Raw genomic sequence first — 23,059 nt, forward strand, 5'->3', positions numbered from 1 at the left:
CCTTAGAAAATTCTTTGGTATAGTTCTTTTCTCTGTTGACATAACTAAGATTCAAACTTCAATCTCTTTAATTATAAAGTCCAAGTTCTCATAATTCCCTCAACCCATCATATGGTGGGACTAGCAGGTACATATGGTGGTACAACAGGTAGGGCATTTGCCTTGCATGTGGCCAACCTGGGTTCAATTGCCAGCATCCCATATGATTGCCTGAGCACTGCCAAGAATGTTTCCTGAGTGCAGAGCAAGGAGTAACTCCTAAATGTTGCTGGGTGTGGGCCAAAAACAAACAAAATGACATGGCGTAGGCCAGGAAGCTGGTTCTTGTTTAATGGCTTAACCTGCTTGCTTGGCAAGGGCAGAGCCTAGTAAAAAGTACGGTTCTGCAACATGTACTGGATTTTTTAAAGAATCCAATCTTTGGTGAATCTTTTTTCCAGAAATTGCCAAGAATAGTTTGATATGGATTGATCCTAAGTATATATATATATATATATATATATATATATATATATGTTGAATCATTTCTTGTTACCTTTAAAGAGATGTATAAACACATAACCTTTTTTTCTCTTTCAGCATTGTTGTCCAGATATGATACATAAAATTTTGGAGAGCACTAAAATTGACCTTACAGATACTGAAAATACAAATAGGACTAATGCAGAAAAAGGAAAATTGATCATGCTAGTTAGCGACTTTTATTATGGCAAACACGAAGGAGCTGTTGATGATGAACAGAAGACTTACACAACCTTTAAATGCTTCAGTTGCGCGAAAGTTCTTAAAAACAATATTCGGTATGTATATACTTATTAGAATGCTGTGGGTATAGATTTTGTTTTCTTTTTGGGGGGGGGTCACATCCAGCAGCACTCAGGGGTTGCTCCTGGCTCTATGCTCAGAAATCGCTCCTGGCAGGCTTGGGGGATCATATGGGATGCCAGGATTCGACAGTGACCTTCTGCATGAAAGGCAAATGCCTTACCTCCATGCTATCTCTCCGGCCCCTAAATTTTGTATTTTTAGTTGTATTTTGTTTTTGTTTTTTGTTTTTTGGGCCACACCCGTTTGATGCTCAGGGATTACTCCTGGCTAAGCGCTCAGAAATCGCCCCTGGCTTGGGGGGACTATATGGGATGCGGGGGGATCGAACTGTGGTCCTTCCTTGGCTAGCGCTTGCAAGGCAGACACCTTAGCTCTAGCGCCACCTCACTGGCCCCAATTTTGTATTTTTATATTATTACCGTAATACTTTTCTACTAAGAACAAAAGGCAGATTATTGTGTTATAAAGTTTTTGTCCTTGCTGCAAGTTTAGAAGCTTGGCACTTAGATCTAATTTGTTATATTTCATATAGTTTAAGAAAGGAGAAATGGGGGTGGGGAGAAATAAAAGGAAAGAAAGGGGATAATATATTACTATATATTTTTTTTTCTTTTTTTGTTTTTTGGGCCACATCCAGCAGTGTTCAGAGGCTACTCTTGGCTCTACGCTCAGAAATTGCTCCTAACAGGCTCAGGGGAATATATGGGAAGCTGGGTATCAAATCTGGGTCAGTCATATGCAAGGGAAATGCCCTAGCCACTGTGCTATTGCTCTGGTCCCAGGGCAATATATTTTTTTTTTTTTTTTTTTTTTTTTCAGGAAGAATCATCTTTATTTATGCCCTTGCCACCACAGGTGTGTGGCCTATGTCAACCTTTTAAGCATTCGCCCTGCATCTTATCTCCTGTTAGCCATCTTCCCTTTGGGCTCCATGCGGCCCAAAGATCCAAAAGCCAGGAAGCCAAGCCGGGCCAAGAGAGAAACGGCCAAAGGGGCAAAAAGGCAAAAGGGCCGAATCAGGGCAATATATTTTAACATAGAGGAAAATAGCTTCTTTATAGTTATTGTTGGACTAAGAATAGTCTAAATATATATAAATTTTAACTCTTGGGCCGGAGAGAGAGTTCATCATTCTTGACCTCCCTCCCAGGAATGGACCCCCTGTGCACTACCAGGAATGATTTCTGAATGCAGATCCAGGAATAAGTCCTGAGCACTGCCGACTGTGACCCCCCCTTCAAAAAAATGATATTTTAGCTGCTTTTGATATACACCTTCTCTGTGCTCAGGGGTCATTCCTGGCAGGGCTTTTGAAACCATATGAGATGCAGGAAATCAAACTTGAGTCAGCAGCTTGCAATGCAGGCACTTGCTGTCCTGTTGCTCCGGCCCACTGAGTTCTTTTATAAGTGTTTTGTGTTTGTTTCTTTTCATTTGGGAACCATACCTGCAAGTTCTTAGGGTGTACTTCTGGTCCTGTGCCCAGGGGGACTCTTGGTTGGCTCAGGAGACCATCTGGGGTGCTGGGGATCAAATCTGGTTGATTGCATGCCAGGCAAGTGCCCTGTCTGCTGTACTGTCATCCCACTCCAATTACATTTTTCTTTTATATATTTATTTTTGTTTTGGGGCCACACTCTGCAGTGTTCAGGGTTACTCCTGGTTCTACCCTCAGGAATAATTCCTGGCAGTGCTTGGGGGATCATATGGGATGCCAGGGATTGAACCCAGGTCGGCTGTGTACAAAGCAAGTGTCCTACCCACTGTACTAGTGCTTTGCCCCCCCCCCCCCCGATTATGCCACATATGGGCCAGAAATATAGCGCAGTTCTTTTTTTAATTAATTAATTTTTGTTGGTTTGTTTGGTTTTTGGGTCACACCTGTCGGTGCTCAGGAGTTACTCGTGGCTCTATAGTCAGAAATTGCCCCTGGGAGGCAAGGAGGATCATATGGGATGCCGGGATTTGAACCACTGTCCTTCTGCATGCAAGGCAAACGCCTTGCCTCCATGCTATCTCTTCAGCCCTAAATTTATTTATTGATTGATTAGTTTTTGGGCCACACCCAGCAGCACTCGGATTACTCCTGGTTCTGCACTCAGAAATTGCCCCTGGCAGGCTGGGGGACATTATGGGATGTCGGAATCGAATTGGACCTTTCCAGGTTGGCCGCAGGCAAGGCAAATGCCCTACTGCTGTGCTATCTCTCCGGCCCTAGTTCAGTTCTTTGTATGAAGAACACCTCGGTTTGATTCCCCCCTTGAGCCAGGAGTAGCCCTTAAACACTACCCGGTGTGGTCTCAAAACCAAACCAAACCATCACTTTTGCTGCTTTTGAATAGTTTTCTATTACTTAAAACTACTTTATCTGGTTTGACTTTCATACTAGTGCTATTTAATGCTAACTGATCTATCTGTAATTTTTATCATATTTAGCATACAGAGAAATTATTTGAAGATGAACCAGTTCTGTGAAATACGTCTGTTGGTTTATAACTTAGTCTCATTTTAAAAATAAGAGGTTGGAGCCAAAGCACATATGACATTTGCCTTTGCACACGGCAGATCCAGGTTTGATACCCAGCATCCCATATTCTCCACTCCCCAGCCTGCCAGGCGTGAGCCCTTAGTACTTCCAGGTGTGGGTCCCCCCGAAAAAGAAAACAAAAAAGGAAATAAATTATCTGTAATCTTGGAGTTTTATACATGTATGCCATATTCCTAGTCTTAATTTTTTCCCCCAGAAATATTGCATGGTCACAGCATCCACTTGGCAGTGCTAAGGAGCACATGCAGTTCTGAGATTAAACTGAAGGCATGTGTGTGACATGCATGTGCTCATACCCTTTGAGCTGTCTTCTTCGTTCATGACATTCTTTTTAAAGACAGAAAACAAAATGTTTACTGAGCCACTTAGTGGAAGTGGTTATTTAAAATAAAATGTTTGCCTTTCTAGTGCATTTTAGAACTTTAGAGATTTTCTTTTGGAGAGGTAACCTCCCAAGCAGTATCTAGCAGGTCCTGACACCAGCCCCAGCTAGCCAGGGGGTTCAATGTTTGCACCCTGTGATGTGGTGCTTGTTGATTCCTGGAGTGCTAGGGTCTCTCGTGCTACACCTGGCTTTGCTGGGGGGGGGGTTTGGTGAGGGGTTTGAACTTGGTTCTCCTGTGCACATAAAGCATGTGCTTCTGACCACTGAGCCATCTCATTTCAACTGCTGCATTTTTAATATTAAAGTTCAGATTCCTCTTTGTAGGGCTGGAGCGAGAGTACAGTGAGTTGGGTACTTGTCTTGCACAGCGCCAACCCATGTTTAATCACCTGTACCCAATTTGATCTCCAAACCCTGCCAGGAGTGAGTTTTGACCACCACGAGGTGTGGCACCAAAACAAACAAAAAACAACGACAAATGGATCTTCTCGGGGAGATTTTTCTTAGGTTATAAATCTGAATACTTAAAACCTATTACATCCTTTGCAGATTTATGAATCACATGAAGCACCATTTGGAACTGGAGAAGCAGAACAGTGAGAGCTGGGAAAATCATACTACCTGCCAGCATTGCTACCGCCAATATCCGACTCCTTTCCAGCTGCAATGTCACATTGAGAGTACACATACACCCCATGAGTTTTCTAGTAAGTCGCCATTTAGTTGAACTCTGGAAGTTCAGTCATACAGATGATCGAAACTACAAGGAATCCTTGATCATTCTGGTAGATATGTAAAAATAGGAAATAAATTTATACTTTATGGACATACTTTAAAAGCACAGGTTTTTACTTGTACAAGCCTTCATTAGAATTTCTCAAATTGAAGTCCTTGAAGTCCCTCTTGTGAATGAAAACTTCCTTGACTATTAATTTCACACAGTAATAGGGCATAATAGGAGAAAATTCCACAGCTTTCTCGGTGAAACCTGTAGTCTTGGTTAGTTTATATTTTACAAAGTAAAATAAGTGTTATCCAGGAAGGTAGCTTAAAGGATTGGGGTGCATACTTTGTATTCAAGAGCCTCTCATATGATCCCTGATCTCCCATGCATTGCTGCTAGCAACCCTTTTGGATTCTTGTGGGTGCCGCCTCAAAGCTCCTGTGGGTGTGCCAAACCCCAGATCAAAGATAAGGAAAGAAAGTGGAAACAGAGTCTGGAATTAGACAGAATGACTACAACTCCCAACTCAGCCTCTTAATAATATGTGAGATCTCATTCACTTGAATCTTTCTGTCTTAGTCCCTCATCTGTAAAATGAGTATTAAAATAGTACCTCTCTCTTTAATGATACGAAGAACAAAAAGTTCTTAGAATGACATTAAAAGGTTATCAATTATAGAATTTTGAAAACTACCAGCACTCCTGTAATTACTGTTATTCATATTGTTGGTTTGAATGTACAAAATATTTATACATACTTAAAATTCTTTTTTCCCACTTTCAGCTATTTGCAAAATATGTGAATTATCATTTGAAACGGAACATAATCTTTTACAACATATGAAGGACACTCATAAACCTGGTGAAATGCCATACATTTGCCAGGTACACACATTTTCTCATTAGGTATTTGGGGTTTGGTTTAACTCAAGTACAGTAGCAGGGGTTGGATTTGGCCTGTGGGTCATATTTGAAGATCACTGTACTAGATAAACAAAATCACCTGCTGGAGAATGGCGAACAGGGTTGTTTTCACCGTTTTTAGAGATTAATAGTCTTCCAGAATTTGAAGTTGTGTCTGATTAGGAAGCAAAATTAAGGCAAAAATCTATCTGTCGGGGGCCGGAGCAGTGGCACAAGTGTTGTAGGGCATTTTGCCTTGCACGCGCTAACCTAGGATGGACTGTGGTTAGATTCCCAGCATCCCATATAGTCCCCCAAGCCAGGAGCGATTTCTGAGCGCATAGTCAGGAGTAATCCTTGAGTGTCACTGGGTGTGGCCCCAAAATCAAAAAACAAGTTCTATCTGGCATTGCTTAGGTGCCACTTGAAAGACACTAGTCCATTTTAAACAAAGAAAAAAATTATATGATGGGGAGTGTCAAAGTTTAGCATCTGAAGTTAAGATAGATATGAAAATCTGATTGAAATCTATTTGTTCATATCTAGATAGTCTTAGTTATGTTTAGGAATATCTCTGTAAACTTTAAAAGTAGTTTTCAGTGTCAGAGCCATAATACAGTGGGTAGGGCCTTTGCCTTGAATGTAGTTGACCCAACGTTTGATCCCTGGCATCCCATATCACTGGGTGTAGCACAAAAACGTTTGCTGTTTCAAAGATTACTTTTATTACTTGCAATGGGACTCTTGGTTGCATAGCAGCAAAACTGAGTTAACAGTTCATAAGGTTTCTCCAAAATTACTTATTTCTACTCTAATGGAAATTACATATCAGTTACAGTTTTTCAAATTAAACTAAACTTTTTTTACATTTAAAGGTTTGCCAGTATAGATCATCAACATTTTCTGATGTAGAAGCTCATTTCAGAGCATCCCATGAAAACACTAAGAACTTGCTATGTCCTTTTTGCCTCAAAGTTAGTAGAATGGCAGCTCCCTATATGAATCATTACATGAAGCATCAGGTAAGATTTAGCAATTTTTATTTGTTCATTTTTTCTTTGTGAAATGGTATAGCAGTTGATTTTCATTGATTCATTGTCTTGGAAACTGCAACTTCAAGTTTGGCTACAGGCTAAATGTATAAATAGTTATGTTCCTGCAGCATATTTCTGATTACAAACATCACTGTACTTTAAGTACCCCAAAGACAAATGAGTGAAATCTAATTATTTCTAATATGTTTAATATTATATGTAAACAGAAAAAAGGAATCCATCGTTGTACAAAATGCAGACTACAATTTTTGACCTGTAAGGAGAAACTGGATCATAAGAGCCAGCACCGGACATTTATAAAGCCCAAAGAGCTTGAAGGACTGCCTCCTGGTACAAAAGTGAGCTTTGAATAAGTTGTCTTTTCATATTTTATATGAGAATAAAAATAAACACCTGCCTGGTTTTATTTAATGGTAAAAGTTCATTTATGATTAACACTAAAATTTTAATTTTAGCTTCAGTCAAAATTTGGGAAATTTTTTTGAATAATACTTGGAAACCATTGTGTGTTTTTTTTTAAGTGATTGCTATGTGCCCCAAATTGGATCATAATCATGTGTAGTAAATGCAAGCAGATTAACTGTAGACTGAGTCATTGGGTTGTTTCAACATACTGTTGATTTATTTTTGGCAATTTCAGTTGGCAGTATGTAATGTGTCTGCTTCAGCTGTTAAACTATAAGGTCGGGTATCATGTTTAATTTATTTTTGTGTTCCCATCATCATTCATTGTAGTTGGAATGCCGTAGTTAGCACAAATTGGTATTTTTAAGTATGTTATTAGTGAAGTAAGTTCATTTTATTTCTGAATAACATTGTCCTCTTAAGTGAGCTAACATCTGACTACAAAGTTATTTTCCCCTTTTAACTTCTGTATCTGTTTTCTCTGAAAATTTTTTCTTTTTGTATCTGGGCCAGACCAGGTAGTGCTCAAGGCTTACTCTTGGCTCTAAACTCAGGACTTGGTGAACTCAGAAGGCTGTATTTGGTGCTGGGGATCAAACTTGAGTCTGCACCGTATCTCCAGCCCTACTGATCTTTTTCTAAGCCTATAGCCCAAATATTCCTAGGTTCTCTCCTGTCCTTGTACTAAACTGACTTTTTAATGTAAAGTCAACTCTTCCCTGTTCCAGTGGAGGGAATAAAGTGAAATAATGAATGGTCTTGTTACAATATAAATATACTTGCTCTTTGAATTGACTAAAATTGTACAAATAAATGCTCAGAAGTCATAGATTGAGAAATATCATTTAGTATCCTCTTCTGAAATAGTTTACTCCATGTTATACTAGGCATGTAGAACACTGATATTTGTGGGGACAGAGAGATAGCACTGTGGGTAGGTCAGGTGCCTTACAAGCAGCTGAACTGGGTTTGATCACTGGCATCCCATATGGTCCCCCGAGACTGTCAGTAAGAGACAGTAACCCTTGAGCACGGAAGGGTGTGGAAATACTGCACTGCAGTTCTTTTTCATCTTTCCTCATTAATAATAGCCATAAGTACATTGTTATCTCTAATGATAGTAAATGTCTTGCAGCTTATTAAAATTAAGCTGTTCATTTTGATATTTTTCCTGTTTTTTGATTTAAAGCGAGTTAGACCAGGTATGCATTTTTCATATTATAAATGAGGGTTAGAGAAGATAAATTACTTATTCAAGGCCTCATGACCAGGAAAGGTGGAATCAAAGTTTAACAACAGATCTTTAGATTACTAGTTGGGTGCTTTTTGTTTGATACCAAGCCATTTGTATTTCATTGAGCTTCCTCACTGACTGTTCAGTTGCATGAGGTAGTATAGTCAAATGTTTTCCATTATTTACCAACATTTTGTTTTTCTGGATACTAAATAGTACATTTTCCCATTTTTTTAAAGAAATAATTGACATATGTCACAGGGATGTTGGTGGTGGTGGGAAATGTGCACTGCTGAAAGGATGGGTATTAGACATTGTATAACTGATAAATCATAAACAGCTTTGTAACTGTATCTCATGGTTATTTCATTAAAGAATTTTATTTTAAAAATAAATGTTTGAAAAAAAAGAATTAATATATCACTAAGCTTATATCATATGAAGTGATGATTTGAAACATAGAAAAAATTTTTGAAAATGTAAAAGCAGGGTTTATTAATCCAGAGCTCTGGGCACTGGGGACAGCCATACAGACTGAAACTGGAAGTTCCGGGTAATCTAGGAAGGTGTCTTTTATAGGTTTAAGGAACCTTAGGAGGAGGGTCAATATGGAAAGTAGGGCTTGTAGAATGCACCTATCCCTAACTAGTTCAGGTTTAAACACAATGTCCAATCAGATGGTGAGCTTGTCCTTTTTCAAATCAGGTGAGAACCTTAGGAGGGGCGAGGAGAAGTAAATTCTTTTGCCCAAATATGTCAAGTTCCTGTTAGGAGGGCCCTTGGCTGATGGTTATCAGGGCAGCAGGCCATTGATATCTTAGATGAAATTCTAAATCAAGGAGGATCAAGAAGGTGGGGTTGAGAAAGGCTTAACAGGAATCTTATATCTGATCAAGGTGGGATCGGGGAAAGGCTTAACAGGCATCTTATAACCTATCTTAGTTATTATACCATTTATTTTCATAAATTTTCCCCTTACACACCCCTTTTCAAAAGCTTACACTGAGGAATCTTCCTCAGAAATAGCATCGTATGAATACTGCTGGCTTAAACCAAAAAGCTGTACTCTATTAACACGATCCTTAACATCTTGATCCTTGGGAACAGAAATTTTATATTTTAGCTCCCTTTAAGGAAATTTTGGCTATTCTTAAGTTCTTCATGTTGCCTCTTGAATTACTGTAAGTGCAACAATAATCTTTAGAACCATAAATCCTGCCCCATAAGCTCCAGGAAAGAGTGGGTCTCATCTGCTGGCGAGCTTTACAGTACCAAAGAGAAACAAAGGACTTTCCAGAGTCACTTCAAGCTTGGAGATTTCATGTTTTTGTCTCTATTTATGAAAACTATTTAGCTTTATCAGAGAACATAATAGCCATAGGATATGCTTTTGAAATCCATATCATTTTTACTAGTAATTATCCCTTAGTATCTGTGTTAATATAAAGATACCTTGATTATTAAGCTGCTATATCAATGACTGTAAACTAATATTAAGGTAAATTTTACCTAAGTGAGATGACCAGTTGAAGCAAATGGGAAATTTATCTAATTGTATTTGACGCTTTCAAAATAATCATGGTTAACCTTTTTTATTATTGTATTGTAATAGCGATTACAAGATTCATATACTATGTAATTTTTCTATACAAGGAATAAAATTCAACAGTGGTTTTTAGCATATTCAGAGTTGTGCAAACATCACTGTAATACATTTTTGAGGGGTTTGGGCCACACCCACCATTACTCAGGTTATTCCTGGCTCTGTGCTCAAGGAACCATATGGAGTTCAGGAGACTGAACCTGGGTCTGCCAAGTGCAAGACAAGCACTCTACTCACTATACTATTGCTCCAGCTGCAATATATTTTATTTATTTGTGTTTTGGCAACACCTGGCAATGATCAGGAGTTGCCCCTGATTCTGTGCTCAGAAATTACTACTGGCAGTGCTCAGGAGACCATATGGAATGCCGGAGATTAAACCTGTGTCAGCCATGTGCAAGGCAAGTGTGCTACCTACTGTGCTATCACTCAGGACCCTTAACCACTGTTGTGTCCCTCTGGCCTTGGTCTGTTTGTTCGTTTTTTTTTCTGTAGATTTTCTTATACTGGAGATTTTATTTAAGTGTTGTCTTGAAGTATGTGATCTTTCATGATTAGCTTCTTCCACTTGCATATTTAGTTGTATCAGGACTTAATTATTTTATGTCTGTATAATATTCCATTGTATGGATCAAATATTCATCATTTGACAGGTATTATATCTTTTTCTGTTATCTTTCCCGTTGGGATATTGTACATTCAATCGTAAATGTCTTTGTTACTTTGTTGTTGTTTTATGAGGGGGCACCCTGCGGTGCTTAAGGGTTACTCCTGACTCTGCACTCAGGAATTATTTCTGGCGGTGCTTGAGGGGACATTATGGCAGGGGTCATATTGGGTGCCAGGGATTGAAACTAGGTTGAGTCATGCAAGGCAAGTGCCATACCTGCTGTACTATTGCTCTAGCCCTCTTCGTTAATTTGGAAAGGGAAAAGGTCGCTCTTTCTCACCCTCTAGGGTCTGTAATGCAAACATGAGTGGTTTTTATCTGTCAGATGGACCCCCATGTCACAGCGTCCCACAGAGGCAAAAACAAGCATAGGTGGGTGGGTTGGTCAGTGGAGTGGACAGAGGCACAGAGAACTCCTTGCATCAACAGTTGCCTAAAGCGGGTACACGTCTCGTTCGACTGCCCCTTTTGCTGCCAATACCTCGCCCTCCCCAGTACCCTGGCTGTTATCCTGTGTCCTGGGCCAGGACACTTTGTTGTGCATGTACTTGCATTGTCTCTGAAGGCTCTTGCTGCTTTTGTGCTGCCATCTTGAATATTGCAAGAGCTGCCTGTTTCTGGGACCCTGCTTGCTTTTGTACTGCTCCCTTCTTCCAGTCCTTTTCTGCTGTTCGCTATAAGTTTAAGGAAGGAAGGCAGCGTTACAGGGCCTGTGGATTGAGGAAGAATCTATTTTCCAGGCCTCAGTTTCCTGTTTTCCTCAAAGCAACTGTCATAATAAAGCAAGTTATATAAGCTTTGTGGTTTCCATTAGCACTCAAAATTTCTGTATTTTGTGTGTGTGTGTGTGTGTGTGTGTGTGTGTGTGTGTGTGTGTGTGTGTAGTTTTTGGGTCACACCCGGCAGTGCTCAGGGATTATTCCTGGCTCCATGCTCAGAAATTGCTCCTGGCAGGCACGGGGGACCATATGGGATGCCGGGATTCGAACCGATGACCTTCTGTATGAAAGGCAAACGCCTTACCTCCATGCTATCTCTCCGGCCCCTAAATTTCTGTTTTATATACAGAGAGACAATACAGAGAGGGTTCAAAGAGATAATACAGGAGTTAGGTTCCTTACCTTGTATTTTATCAACCTGATACCAATCCTTAGTACTACATGCCGTATCCTGAGCCTGTACAGAGCCAGGAATAGCTCCTGAGCAACTTCAAGTGTGACCCCAACCCCTGCCCTAAAACGAAAGTTCCATTTGAAAGAAACAGTAGTCTATTAAGTATGCAAAAGTACTATGTCAAAAAAATTACAAATGCTGAGGCCGGAGAGATAGCACAGTGGTAAGGCATTTGCCTTGCATGCAGAAGGATGTTGGTTCAAATCCCGGCACCACATATGGTCCCCCAAGCCTGCCGGGGCGATTTCTGAGTGTAGAGCCAGGAGTAACCCCTGAGCGCTGCCGGGTGTGACCCAAACAACAACAACAACAAAAAATTACATATACTTCATTGCTGAGGCCAGAGTTCTCTCCCTGGCACCACATGGTCGTGAACACAGCCAGGAGCAACCCTGGAGCATCACTAGGTCCAAAACAAACCAAAATACTTTAATGCAAAAGTTAATATTAGTGTGGTGATTACATTGTTTCCTAGTTCAGGGAATCGAATCTAGGTTCGATCCATGCATGTAAGTAGGTACTCTGCTACTGAGTTTTATCCCCAGCTAATGATTACTTTCCTAAATCTCTTGCTTCTATTTCTGTAGGTTACCATTCGAGCTTCAATTGGATCTGTTCATTCAAGACCAGCTATATCACCTCCCAGTAGTCCTCCAAGTACTTCTTCTTTTCAGCTCTCATCTCCAAAATCTAAAAGTCCAACTGCCAAAAGCTCCACAAAATCTAATGCTGGCAAAGCTAAGGCTATCAAAGCAAAGGTGAACAAAGTTAATGCCAGCAAAGCCAAAGCTAAGGCTACCAAAGCTAAGGCCGGCAAAGCTAAGGCGATCAAGGCTAAAGCTATCAAGGCTAAGATTTGCAAGGTTAAGGCTGTCAAAGCTGCTAAGGCAGGTAGAGCTAAGGAAGTCAAACCTAAAACCAGCCAATCTAAGGCAAGCAAATCTAAACTAAAGAACTCTCATGCGACTACATCTGCTGCAAGTAAACCTAAACCAAGTAAACAAGTGAGAAATAAAATAAAACGTAAAGCAAAAATTTCTCAGCAGCTAAAGCAACAGAACAAAAAGACAACTCTTACTCTAGCTTTGAAGAATTTGAGGTAATACTTTTTATTCCTTATGTGCAATATTAATTTGCTTTTAAATTTGAAAAGTTTGTTTGAATATGATTTACCATACCATAAAATTCCCACAAATACTTATGTGATAATCACTTATCTAACATAAAGGAGGGAATAAAACAATATTGTATATAGCTGCTGAACCTAGCTTTAACTACTGTGTATTCTATCGTCATCTCTTAGATTGCACTTTGTGATAATTAAATTGAGTAGATGATCAATTTTGCAGAGCAACATTAAGAGATTTTAGATATTATATCTAACTTATTTCAAAGCAAATCAAATATAAGTATGAAACAATTAAATAATTTTGATTTAGTTAAGAAAAGATCAATAAAGCTTTCCCTTCCTTACTATCTTTGTTTTACTTTTTTGTCATTTCTTTCTATCTCCCATAAGGTGTCATCGGGGACTTCACAAGTGCATTGAATGTCATTCCAAAATAAAAGATTTTGCAGGCCACTTTTCAATATATATTCAGTGTAATTTTTGCAAATATAACACTAACTGTAACAAAGCCTTTGTAAATCATATGGTGAGGTAAGTTAATTGTCATTAAAGATGTTTGGTTTTTTAAAACAAAGTTGTCATGTTAAAAGCCAGTTTTTCACATCAAGGAGCTAACAGAAATCTAGCAGTAGGAACTTTAAGAATATTACCCAATATTGTTTCCTAGCACAAAAATTAATAAAAATCAGTAAGACAAAAGAAAAATAAAAATTTTAAAAATCAGTGAGACAAAAATTAAAATAGTGCATAGACTAAGCAAATTAAAATACATTTGTTAGGGAAGTTAATTTATGTCTTCCCAAAAGGGGTTATTTAAAATATTTTTAAGACATATAGCAAACCCATACATTCAACCAATAGTTACTCTTTCCAAAGTAGTCACTTTGAGAGTTTCCAGATTTATGAAACATGCAAAGAACATTATTGATTAATACGTATTGGCACATATGCATTCTTTCTTTTTTCCTCCTCCTTGCCCCCTCCCTTTCTCTTATCTTCTCTGTTCATACCTTTGCATTAATTTAACAAAATCAGAGATTTCAAGTGAGAGACTATGGGGATAGTCCAATCATAATAATAATTCTGTAAATCTTTTTTGTATATCCTTTTATATTGTGAATATGTTCCATGTACTTTCTGCCAAGGAGAGGTTCCAAATCTCACATTATTCCTTTAAGCCTCATTTATTGGAGCATACTTTATTTCTACGTGTAGATTTTGTTTTGCTTTTGAGCCACACCTGATGGTGCTCAGGGCTTACTCCTGGCTCTGAAATCAGGATTTACTTCTAGTCATGCTCAGGAGACCAAAGGGATCGAACATGGGTTGACTATATGCAAGGAAAGACCCTGCTCTTGCCCCAGGTTTATTTTTTTAAGTAGACAGAAAAGCTATTTATTGAAAGCCATCATAGCAAGACCTCTGTTAACTTTCTGATTGTAGTCAACTGCCATGCTCAAGGATTTTCTCCTATTTTTATGACTTTAGTCATAAAACCCTGAAAAGGCTTTTCTTGCCTGTAGAAATCAGTTTGTGTGTGTGTGTGTGTGTGTGTGTGTGTGTGTGTGTGTGTGTTTGGTCACACCCGGCAGTGCTCAGGGGTTACTCCTGGCTCCATGCTCAGAAATTGCTCCTGGCACGGAGGACCATATGGGAGGCCGGGATTCGAACCGATGACCTTCTGCATGAAAGGCAAACACCTTACCTCCATGCTATCTCTTCGGCCCCCTGTAGAAATCAGTTTTACTGCCGGGTACATATACATTTTTTTTTTGGTTTTTGGTTTTTTTGGGTCACACCCGGCAGTGCTCAGGGTTACTCCTGGCTGTCTGCTCAGAAATAGCTCCTGGCAGGCACGGGGGACCATATGGGACACCGGGATTCAAACCAACCACCTTTGGTCCTGGATCAGCTGCTTGCAAGGCAAACGCCGCTGTGCTATCTCTCCGGGCCCTACATATACATTTTTAATTCCAGTATTTCACATTAATTCTGATGTTGTATCTATTCATTACCATTCTCCCATTTTCATCATACACAGTATCTATTCTTTTTTATATTCTCGGGACTTTGTTTTGACTTTCCAGTTCAGCAGCATCAATCCAGCTTCATATCAGTCTCACCCTTCCAGTCATCTGTTTTGAACGTTGCTTCCTTTTTCTCCTCGAATTATTTTCATCTTCAGTCCTCATTACGTTAATCTTCCTATCTGTCTTTGAGTCTCCCATCCTTTTCTAATCATTTGCTATGCTCAGTTGTAGACTACCCAACTGCTACTCTTGGAATCTCTTGAGAGGTCATTAGCCATATACATACTAATTTCTGGCATACTTGCTTTTTCCACTTTGGGTGGTCATGCACACACAATGATGCTAAGACTTAATCCTAGCAGAGCTTAGGGTTTTGCCCACTACACACACTCTCCTTCTCCCTCTCTCCCTCTCCATCTTCATCTCTCCCTCCCCACTATTTTATTACCTTTTTTCCTTATAACTCTTATGCCTGTGCCTTTCTTGGTACCAAAACTGCTCTTGAGTATTTACTTTTACCTTTTATCTATAAATCGTCCAATTTCAGTGCTAAGTTTTCATGAGTTCCACCTCTTCAACTGTAAGTTATTTTTTGGATTTGGTTTGGGGCCACACCCAGCAGTGCTCAGGGGTTACTCCAGGCTCTGCACTCATAAATTACTTCTGACCTGCTTGGGGGACAATATGGGATGCCAGAGATTAAATCTGAGTCGACCGCGTATAAGGCAAACACCCTACCCGCTGTGCATCACTCCGGCCCCTGTAACTATTTTTTTTTCCTTTGGCCACACTTAGCAGTGCTCAGGAGCTCTGAGCTCAGGAGTCATTCCTGGTGGTGCTCAGGGGACCATATGAGATACCAGGGATTGAACCTGGTTTGACTGTGTACAGGACAGATGCCCTACCCACTGTACTATCATTCTGACCTGTTATAGGAGTGTAACTATTTGATGTGTGTTTTCACATTTGATTCACTTTCATCTATACAGAGCACATATCACTCAGAGATATAATTCAGGAAGTAAGGCACTTGCCTCATACACACAACCCCTATTTGATCCCTTGCACTGCTGGGTACCTTGTTTGTACCACCTACCTCCATAAGTCCTATATTAAATGTCAGGTATCCAAACAGTGTCACCCAATGCCCCTTTGGCTTTCTTTGTCAAAGCCTCAATTATATAAACATGGAGCATCAACTGGAAATAATACACTTTTAGTATTTGAAGCCTCTTAAAAGTTCTTTTAATTTGACATCATCTGCATCTAAGCCAGGTTCCAACCAGTCTCAGAATATTGCTAAGATAAATTCTAGCCTCTAATTTGAGTCAAATACATGCTTGGCCCAAAATAATTTCTTAAACTTATGTATTATTCTCTCCTATCTTCTTCCATTTTTCACAGGCTCTCTAATTGTTTTTTATAACCCCCAGCCTTATTTAATTGCAGAAGATCTGGATTGGTCCCAGATTTCCCAACTTAAGTGAAGCTTAAATCCTGTTCTTCATTGTCATCTCACATATGCTCGGCACTCTCCATTCCTCTTCTAGAAAACTGAGCATACCCACTGCAATTCTAAGGACCTCATACGTCTCTTAGCATTTCCCCTTTTTTAGTACATCATTTTTCTTGTTCCTACCCACTGTGGACTTTATGTAATAGATGTGAATTCTGCATAATTGACAGAATATGTGAAATGGTTTTTCCTTATTTATTTTTGGGAGTGTCCCTGTCTTTCCCTCTGTTTCCTCCTCCTTTGAAGCATCATAGCCACTCACAGGAATCAACCCTTTCAATATGTATGTCTTATCTGAGTTAAGAATTCCTTATTTTTACCATAACACCCACTCTGAGGATATTTTTCAGTTATCCCCAATCCCATGTCCAGTGCAGTTCCCATCACCATTGCTTCCTGACTCCATCATCTCCCTCCCTTTTCCTGCCACCATGGCCGGCACATTACAAAGTTTGATGATTGCAGTTTAGATCTCATTTTTTCAAGGTTGTTAAGTCTGTGGTTTGGATGAAGAGCTAAACCACTCTCTCAAATCACCAGAATAACCAAAGCCTTGACTCATGTTCCCCCATTACTTCCCTTTCTCATCTTCATTCCTTCCTTTATTTTCTTTTTTTTCTCTCCTCCTTCCTAAGTTCTGGATTCAAGGGTGATCTATGTTTCCTCACTTTACTACATAATATTTCCTCATCCAGTGATTCTATATACCACAGATAAGTGAGATCATCCTTTGTGTCTTTTGATTTCAGAATACAGTTAATCTTTTGTGTAAAGGTAAAGTTGGCTGATTTGGGAACATGCTTCTCAAACTTCTTTATCTTATATTCTTATATGTGAACAATTGGAAAACCTTAAGACTGATTTCAGAAGCCCTACAGAAATTATTTTATAAAGCTTGGAGTCAAAACTGACACTTTAATTATCCCCTAGGCCGTGTAAGTGCTCAATTAGCTCCTAGTATGATTAAATAGCTGCTAGGTGTTATAGGCACTTCCATGGACCACACTTTCAATTTATATTGTGCTGTGCTGTTTTTGGAGAGGGTGAGGTTTGGGCCACACTCAGTGATGCTCAGGGATTACTCCTGGCTCTGCTCTCAGGAATTACTCCTAGAGTGCTCGAGGACCATATGGTTTGCTGGAGATCCAACCCTGGTCAACTGCGTGGAAGGCAAGTGCCCTACCTGCTGTAAATTGCGCTGGCCCCTGTGCTATGCTAATTCTGGCCAATCTGCCAAGTTTTCTAAAACAGGAAAGCTTTCCTTACCAATTTAAAAGGGGAAGTATAAAAACTGTTACCATTGGCTACAAAATCTGGTTAGTGGTTTTCTGTATATAGAGGAAGTGTTTTTTTTAAAAAACTCATGAGCTTTGCTTTCTTTCATTCACTTTCTTTTGAAGCTTTCCTAGTTCTTATAAAGGATTTTTTAAATGTTTCCTTTTACTTATGGTAAGTAATGCTATTTAGCCCATGTACCATTTGCTTTGAGAATCATTCAGACTCTCCTCCTCCCTAATTGCATTAAGATTAGAGAGCAATAATTTATGGCAATTTATTTTCTAGAAAAATACATTATTAATGATCACCCATTAAACTGTTTTCAACTCCTAATAGCTGAAAAAAATAATTTTCTCTGCATTTTCACTTTAAGTTTTTTTTAATAGTGAGGATACTGCGGATCATATAAAAAGTTTAGAAAATATAAAGGTTAAAAGGAGTATAATATACAAAGTTTGAATTAACGAAAGATGACTAACAATTTTATTTTATACTTTAAATTTTTTTAATTCGAGACTTAGAAATTAAAAGTAGATTTGAAGTATATATTACTATATAGTAAAATCTCTTTGTTTCTTATCCAGCTCTCATAGCAACCCTCCGAGTAAACGGTTTTATATTTTTAAGAAGCATTCTGGAGCTCTCAGGTAATTGTTCATCTTTTTTCATTCTCTATTAATTATGACTTGTGGCTAGTCTGATGCTTGAGTGCCTAGAAATTTTAATGATTGCTATTTGGCTTAATATACTTTTAGATAAAAGAAGAGAGCATAAAATTTTTAAATAAAAGAGGGGAGGAAATAGAGACTATAGTCTATATTCTCTTATCAAACATTGTTTCAGTGATATTAGGCATTAAGAAGAAAATTTCAGGCTGGAGCAATAAGCAGCAGGTAGGGCACTATCTTGCACGTAGCCTACCTGGGTTCACTCCCCAGCATGAAATATGATTCCCCAGCCCTTCCAGGTATGATACCTTTAAGCACAGCTGGGTATCACCAAAAATCACAAGATTTTTATAAAGCATTTGCTTTATCCAATAAAAATATGGTTATCTGGGGCCGGGCGGTTGCGCTAAAGGTAAGGTGCCTGCCTTGCCTGTGCTAGCCTTGGACGGACTGCGGTTCGATCCTCCGGTGTCCCATATGGTCCCCCAAGCCAGGAGCAACTTCTGAGCACATAGCCAGGAGTAACCCCTGAGCGTTACCGGGTGTGGCCCAAAAAAACAAAAAAAAATATATGGTTATCCAACAATATTTGAATAAGTTTCAACTTATATGGTAACAGTGACTAATATTTAGTTTGATCAATATATTATAGGCTATAATTTGGGGAATTTGAAATAAATATGTACAATGCTGGGGCCAGAACAATAGCACAGCGGGGAGGGCGTTTGCCTTGCATTCAGCTAACCTGGGTTTGATCCCCAGCATCCCATATGGTCCCACAAGCCTGTCCGGAGTAATTTCTGAGCACAGAGCCAGCAGTAAGCCCTGAGTGCTGCCAGGTGTAGCCTCAAAAAAAAGTACAGTATACAGCTTGCTTACATAAAATTAACATTTCAAAGTAATTTATAATTGAGGCTGGAGCAGTGGCACAGTGGTAGGGTGTTTGCCTTGCACGCTGCTGACCTACTATACAGTCCCCAAAGCCAGGAGTGATTTCTGAGCACATAGCCAGGAATAACCCCTGGGCGTCACTGGATATGGTCCAAAAACAACAAACAAACAACCAAAAAAACCCCAAAGTAATTGATAATTAACTTTGGTTTGTACCATACACACACGAACTCGGAATTCTATAAGCATCTTCATGGGGTTTTTTGGGGGGAGGTGTGTCAGGGGTTAGGCCACACCTGTACGGTGATTCAGGGATTATTCCTGACTCTGTGCTTAGTGACTTCTCCTGGTGGTGCTTGGGATTGTGTGGTACTGAGGATTAAATCAGTATCAGGCTGCATGCATACATGCACCTTGGAGCCAGAGCAATAATGCAACAGGCATGCAGCCAACCTGAGTCGGATCCCTGGCATGACATGGTATGCTGAACTCCACCAGGAATAATTCCTGAGTACAGTTAGGAGTAACCCCTGCATTGCTGGATGTAGCTTCTCAAAATAAAACACATTCCATGGAACAGGCATCGAGATAGTACTGGGGTAAAGCCTGGCCACGGGCTGACCCTGCCTCTATTTGGCACAGCATAGGTCTCCAAGCCCTGCCAGGAAGTGATCTCTGAACATAGATTCAGGAGTGAGCCTGGAACACAGTGGGTGAGGCCCCAAACCAAACAAGATACATGGGGAAATGTTTCTTGAACTTGTATATGAATTTTCATAAAAGATAAGAATGTTTGGGGATATAACTATATTACAGCAGTTAATGGCAACTGACCAATTCTGGGCACTACAGGTGGTCCCCTTATCCCTGACAGCCAGGAGTGATCCCTGAGCACTGCCAGGCATAACCTCCAAAAGCAAAATGATAAAACTCTTTTGGGAGGCCAGTGATAGTACAAAAGGTAGGGCTCTTGCCTTGCATACAGCCAACTGAGGTTCAATCCTGGTGCTCCGTCTGGTGCCTTGAGCACTGCCAGGAGTGATCCCTGAGTGCAGAGCCAAGAGTAAGCCCTAGAGCAGTACTGATATGTGTGTCCCTCCACCCCAAGAAAAGGGGAGGAAGAAAAAACTTTGTCTTTTTTTTTATAGGGGCATGACTCTAGTGTGCCTTAAGTGTGATTTCCTAGCTCATTCTTCTAGTTTGGATCTCATGGCTAAACACTTAAGTCAGCGTAAAACTCATACTTGCCAAGTTGTTGAGGAGAAAGGTATGTATATATAATTGTATCACTTTGGAGTTCTGATATTTTAGTTTTTCAATTCGTCACAATCTTGGCTCTTACTATTATGTATACTATTTTTAATGTAAACTCTTCTTATAGTTTCAGTTCCTGGCAGTATTTCAATATCTGAAACCAATTATGAGTAAGTTTAATTTTTATTGAGTACATTTTGGACAAATTTTAGTCCTGTTTTTATTTTTTAAAGAATGAATTCTTAATAGAAATGAAAAATACTAAAATATTTTTCTTTCTGCTTTTAAAGATGCTTTTGAAATAAGATTCCTGCTCTATGGAGCTCGTGCAACCTGGTGCAAGACAAGTTGGAATTAGTTCAAAGTCCTGAAGTGTTTTCTTACTCAAATACAGTTTCCTAAGTTCAGAGTTCCTAAGTTCAAAGTTCTGAAGAGTTTTCTCACAGGAAAGCAGTTAAAACAGCCGAGTTCATGACTCTAGCTTTCATTATTTAGCTCTTTGTAGGTCTCAGATGGCACTAGATTCTTATTCCACCTTATCTTTCTGTCAGGTTAACGTATCTTAGTATATGAAGTTGATGTCAGAAAAAACTTTTCCTTGCTATGGCCTTTTCTTGCTTTGCTAAAATGTGGTTTTCACTGCTGACTTGCCTTCAGAATATCGCAATCCAAAAATATGGCTGTTTATCTTTTTTCTCTGTGTGTTTTTATATTGTTCGTGTTTAGACCAGGTGGTTGGTTGTCTTTCCCTTATTCCTTGTCTGCCATTGTTCTCAGAAGCAACGCAGAATTTTTAAAATATGATCAGGGACTTCCTGGTCAGTGTCCCCCTTCTACGGACACAGCTAATGCCTGTTTTCTCTTTCCAAGGAATGTGAATTATTTGACTGTGAGACTTCCTCTAGGTTGTGGCCTTAAGAAATCATATTGGGGAGAGTCTCTTCTTCATGACTGGCCTCCCATAAGGCTGATGCTAATTTGGCCATAGATCACTCCCAAGGCCCACCAAATTGAGCACAACTTCGTCCTGGGTGGCTTTGCTTATTGATCTTAATGGATTTATGGGTAGATACTGACTGAGAAAAGTTCAACATTCATGTTCAAGTTTGATCTGTTTTGACTGCTGCTTTTTAATCTTCTAGCATGCATGCAGTCCAACTGGTTGTGTAGGGAACCAAGTTTACTTTTGTATTCTTGGAAAACAAGTTTTTTAAATTATAGTTCCAAAGCTACAGTTGTTTGTACTGTTGTTTAAAGTTTTATCCAGTATTAACTTTAGGAGTTTTCAACTATACTAATAGTCATTTTTTTTAAGTTCGGTATCTTGTTTTTTATGTTGCTCTTCGTCAAACTATTGATGTCTGTTTTATGTCCACTTTTATTTCTTCTCTTTAAAACTCTAAAAAATTATTGAAATTCTATACAAATTCCATGTACTGATAGCTCTTCTTAATGTTCATAACATTAGATATTATTACATCCTCTATTAAAATTATCAACATTACCTTAGTAATTGAGTTCTAAAAACAAAGATTTGGCATAACCTTCCTACACACCTTAAAAAAGTTTTAAAGTCAACATTTCTGTACATCTAATACATAATATCTCTTAGCCATTAATGTAATTCCCTTGGATAAAGATAATATATTCAGAAAATATTGGGACCAAAAAAAATGCACTTGTTTCTTGCCCATATATATATAGATGTATATTTTTTTTAATTTGGTGTTTGTTTATTTTGGTTACATTGAATATAGATTTGCTGAACAGTTTTGATGTTATTTTTTTAATAAAAAATGTTTAAATAAAGATTGTTAAAGTTCTTCATGAATTATTTTCTAATAATTTCATATAGAGCTATAGGTTATTTTTATTAGAGATTCGCTTGTTTATAATACTGTTACTAATGGTTTCTCGTGCACATAACTCCAACACCATACCTATCACCAGTGTACCCTCTCCCAAAGGTCCCAATAACTCTCTCAGATCACTTCCATCTCAATTGTACGGATCTGTTTTTCCATTGTGTTGCCTTCAGACCTTTGGTGATAGCTTGTTTTGTAACATTTTTAAGTCCAACATGTGAGATAAATAATTCTGTATCTAATTTTCAGAAGTGATATAAAACTGGGAGCATTGCTTTACTGCTTACATGGGAACCTGCTTACTAGCCTTAGAAACTAAGCATTCATCTTACCTATTGAATTGATTTTGCCCTTTTATTTTTTTCAAAACAGCAACAACAATAAAGGATTGAATCCAGGGCCTCAATCATGCAAAGCAAGTGCTCTGTGCTGAGCTGTATCCCCAGTCCACCATTGCTTAAATTTTGATGAGTCTCTTTGTGATTTTCTTGTTTGTTTGTTTGTTGTTTTGAGTCACACCCGGCAGCGCTCAGGGATTACTCCTGGCTCTACACTCAGAAATCGCTTCTGCCAGGCTCAGGGGACCATATGGGATGCCGGGATTTGAACCACTGTCCTTCTGCTTGCAAGGCAAATGCCTTACCTCCATGCTATCTCTCCGGCCCTCTTTGTGATTTTTTTTTAAAAGACACCTGCTGGTGCTTAGGAATCACTGGAGATTCCAAAGATTTAGCCAGAACTCCCACTTGTAAAGCATGCATTTCAGCCCTCCAGTGATCTCCCTGATGGTCCTTTGTAAAGGCATTATTAGTCTTTTTATTCAGTCATGAGTGAGGTTTATCCCTGTCTACCCCTAGCCATTAACATCAGAATGTATTTTAACTATACATTAAAATGATC

At 39.1% G+C, this 23,059-nt stretch overlaps 1 protein-coding gene and 1 long non-coding RNA gene across 2 annotated transcripts in view; both read left to right on the forward strand.

Moving 5' to 3' along the window:
* The window catches only part of ZNF280C (zinc finger protein 280C), a 50,701-nt gene extending 32,545 nt beyond the window's left edge, over nucleotides 1-18,156 (forward strand). Inside the window, exons 10-17 of the mRNA XM_049766663.1 lie at nucleotides 580-800; nucleotides 4,311-4,468; nucleotides 5,270-5,370; nucleotides 6,264-6,410; nucleotides 6,650-6,781; nucleotides 12,116-12,627; nucleotides 13,048-13,188; nucleotides 18,066-18,156. Of these exons, the coding sequence (XP_049622620.1) occupies nucleotides 580-800; nucleotides 4,311-4,468; nucleotides 5,270-5,370; nucleotides 6,264-6,410; nucleotides 6,650-6,781; nucleotides 12,116-12,627; nucleotides 13,048-13,188; nucleotides 18,066-18,132 (1,479 nt within the window). The 3' untranslated portion in view covers nucleotides 18,133-18,156. The remainder of the gene's footprint in view (nucleotides 1-579; nucleotides 801-4,310; nucleotides 4,469-5,269; nucleotides 5,371-6,263; nucleotides 6,411-6,649; nucleotides 6,782-12,115; nucleotides 12,628-13,047; nucleotides 13,189-18,065) is intronic.
* A 1,760-nt stretch (nucleotides 18,157-19,916) lies between these two features.
* Nucleotides 19,917-22,098, forward strand: LOC125998675 (uncharacterized). Its single transcript, XR_007492088.1, has 3 exons — nucleotides 19,917-20,307; nucleotides 20,422-20,464; nucleotides 20,585-22,098. It is a non-coding gene; the product is annotated as an uncharacterized LOC125998675 (long non-coding RNA).
* The last annotated feature ends 961 nt before the right edge of the window (nucleotides 22,099-23,059 follow it).

The sequence above is a fragment of the Suncus etruscus genome, chromosome X, assembly GCF_024139225.1.
Source record: "Suncus etruscus isolate mSunEtr1 chromosome X, mSunEtr1.pri.cur, whole genome shotgun sequence".
Classification (NCBI taxonomy): domain Eukaryota; kingdom Metazoa; phylum Chordata; class Mammalia; order Eulipotyphla; family Soricidae; genus Suncus; species Suncus etruscus.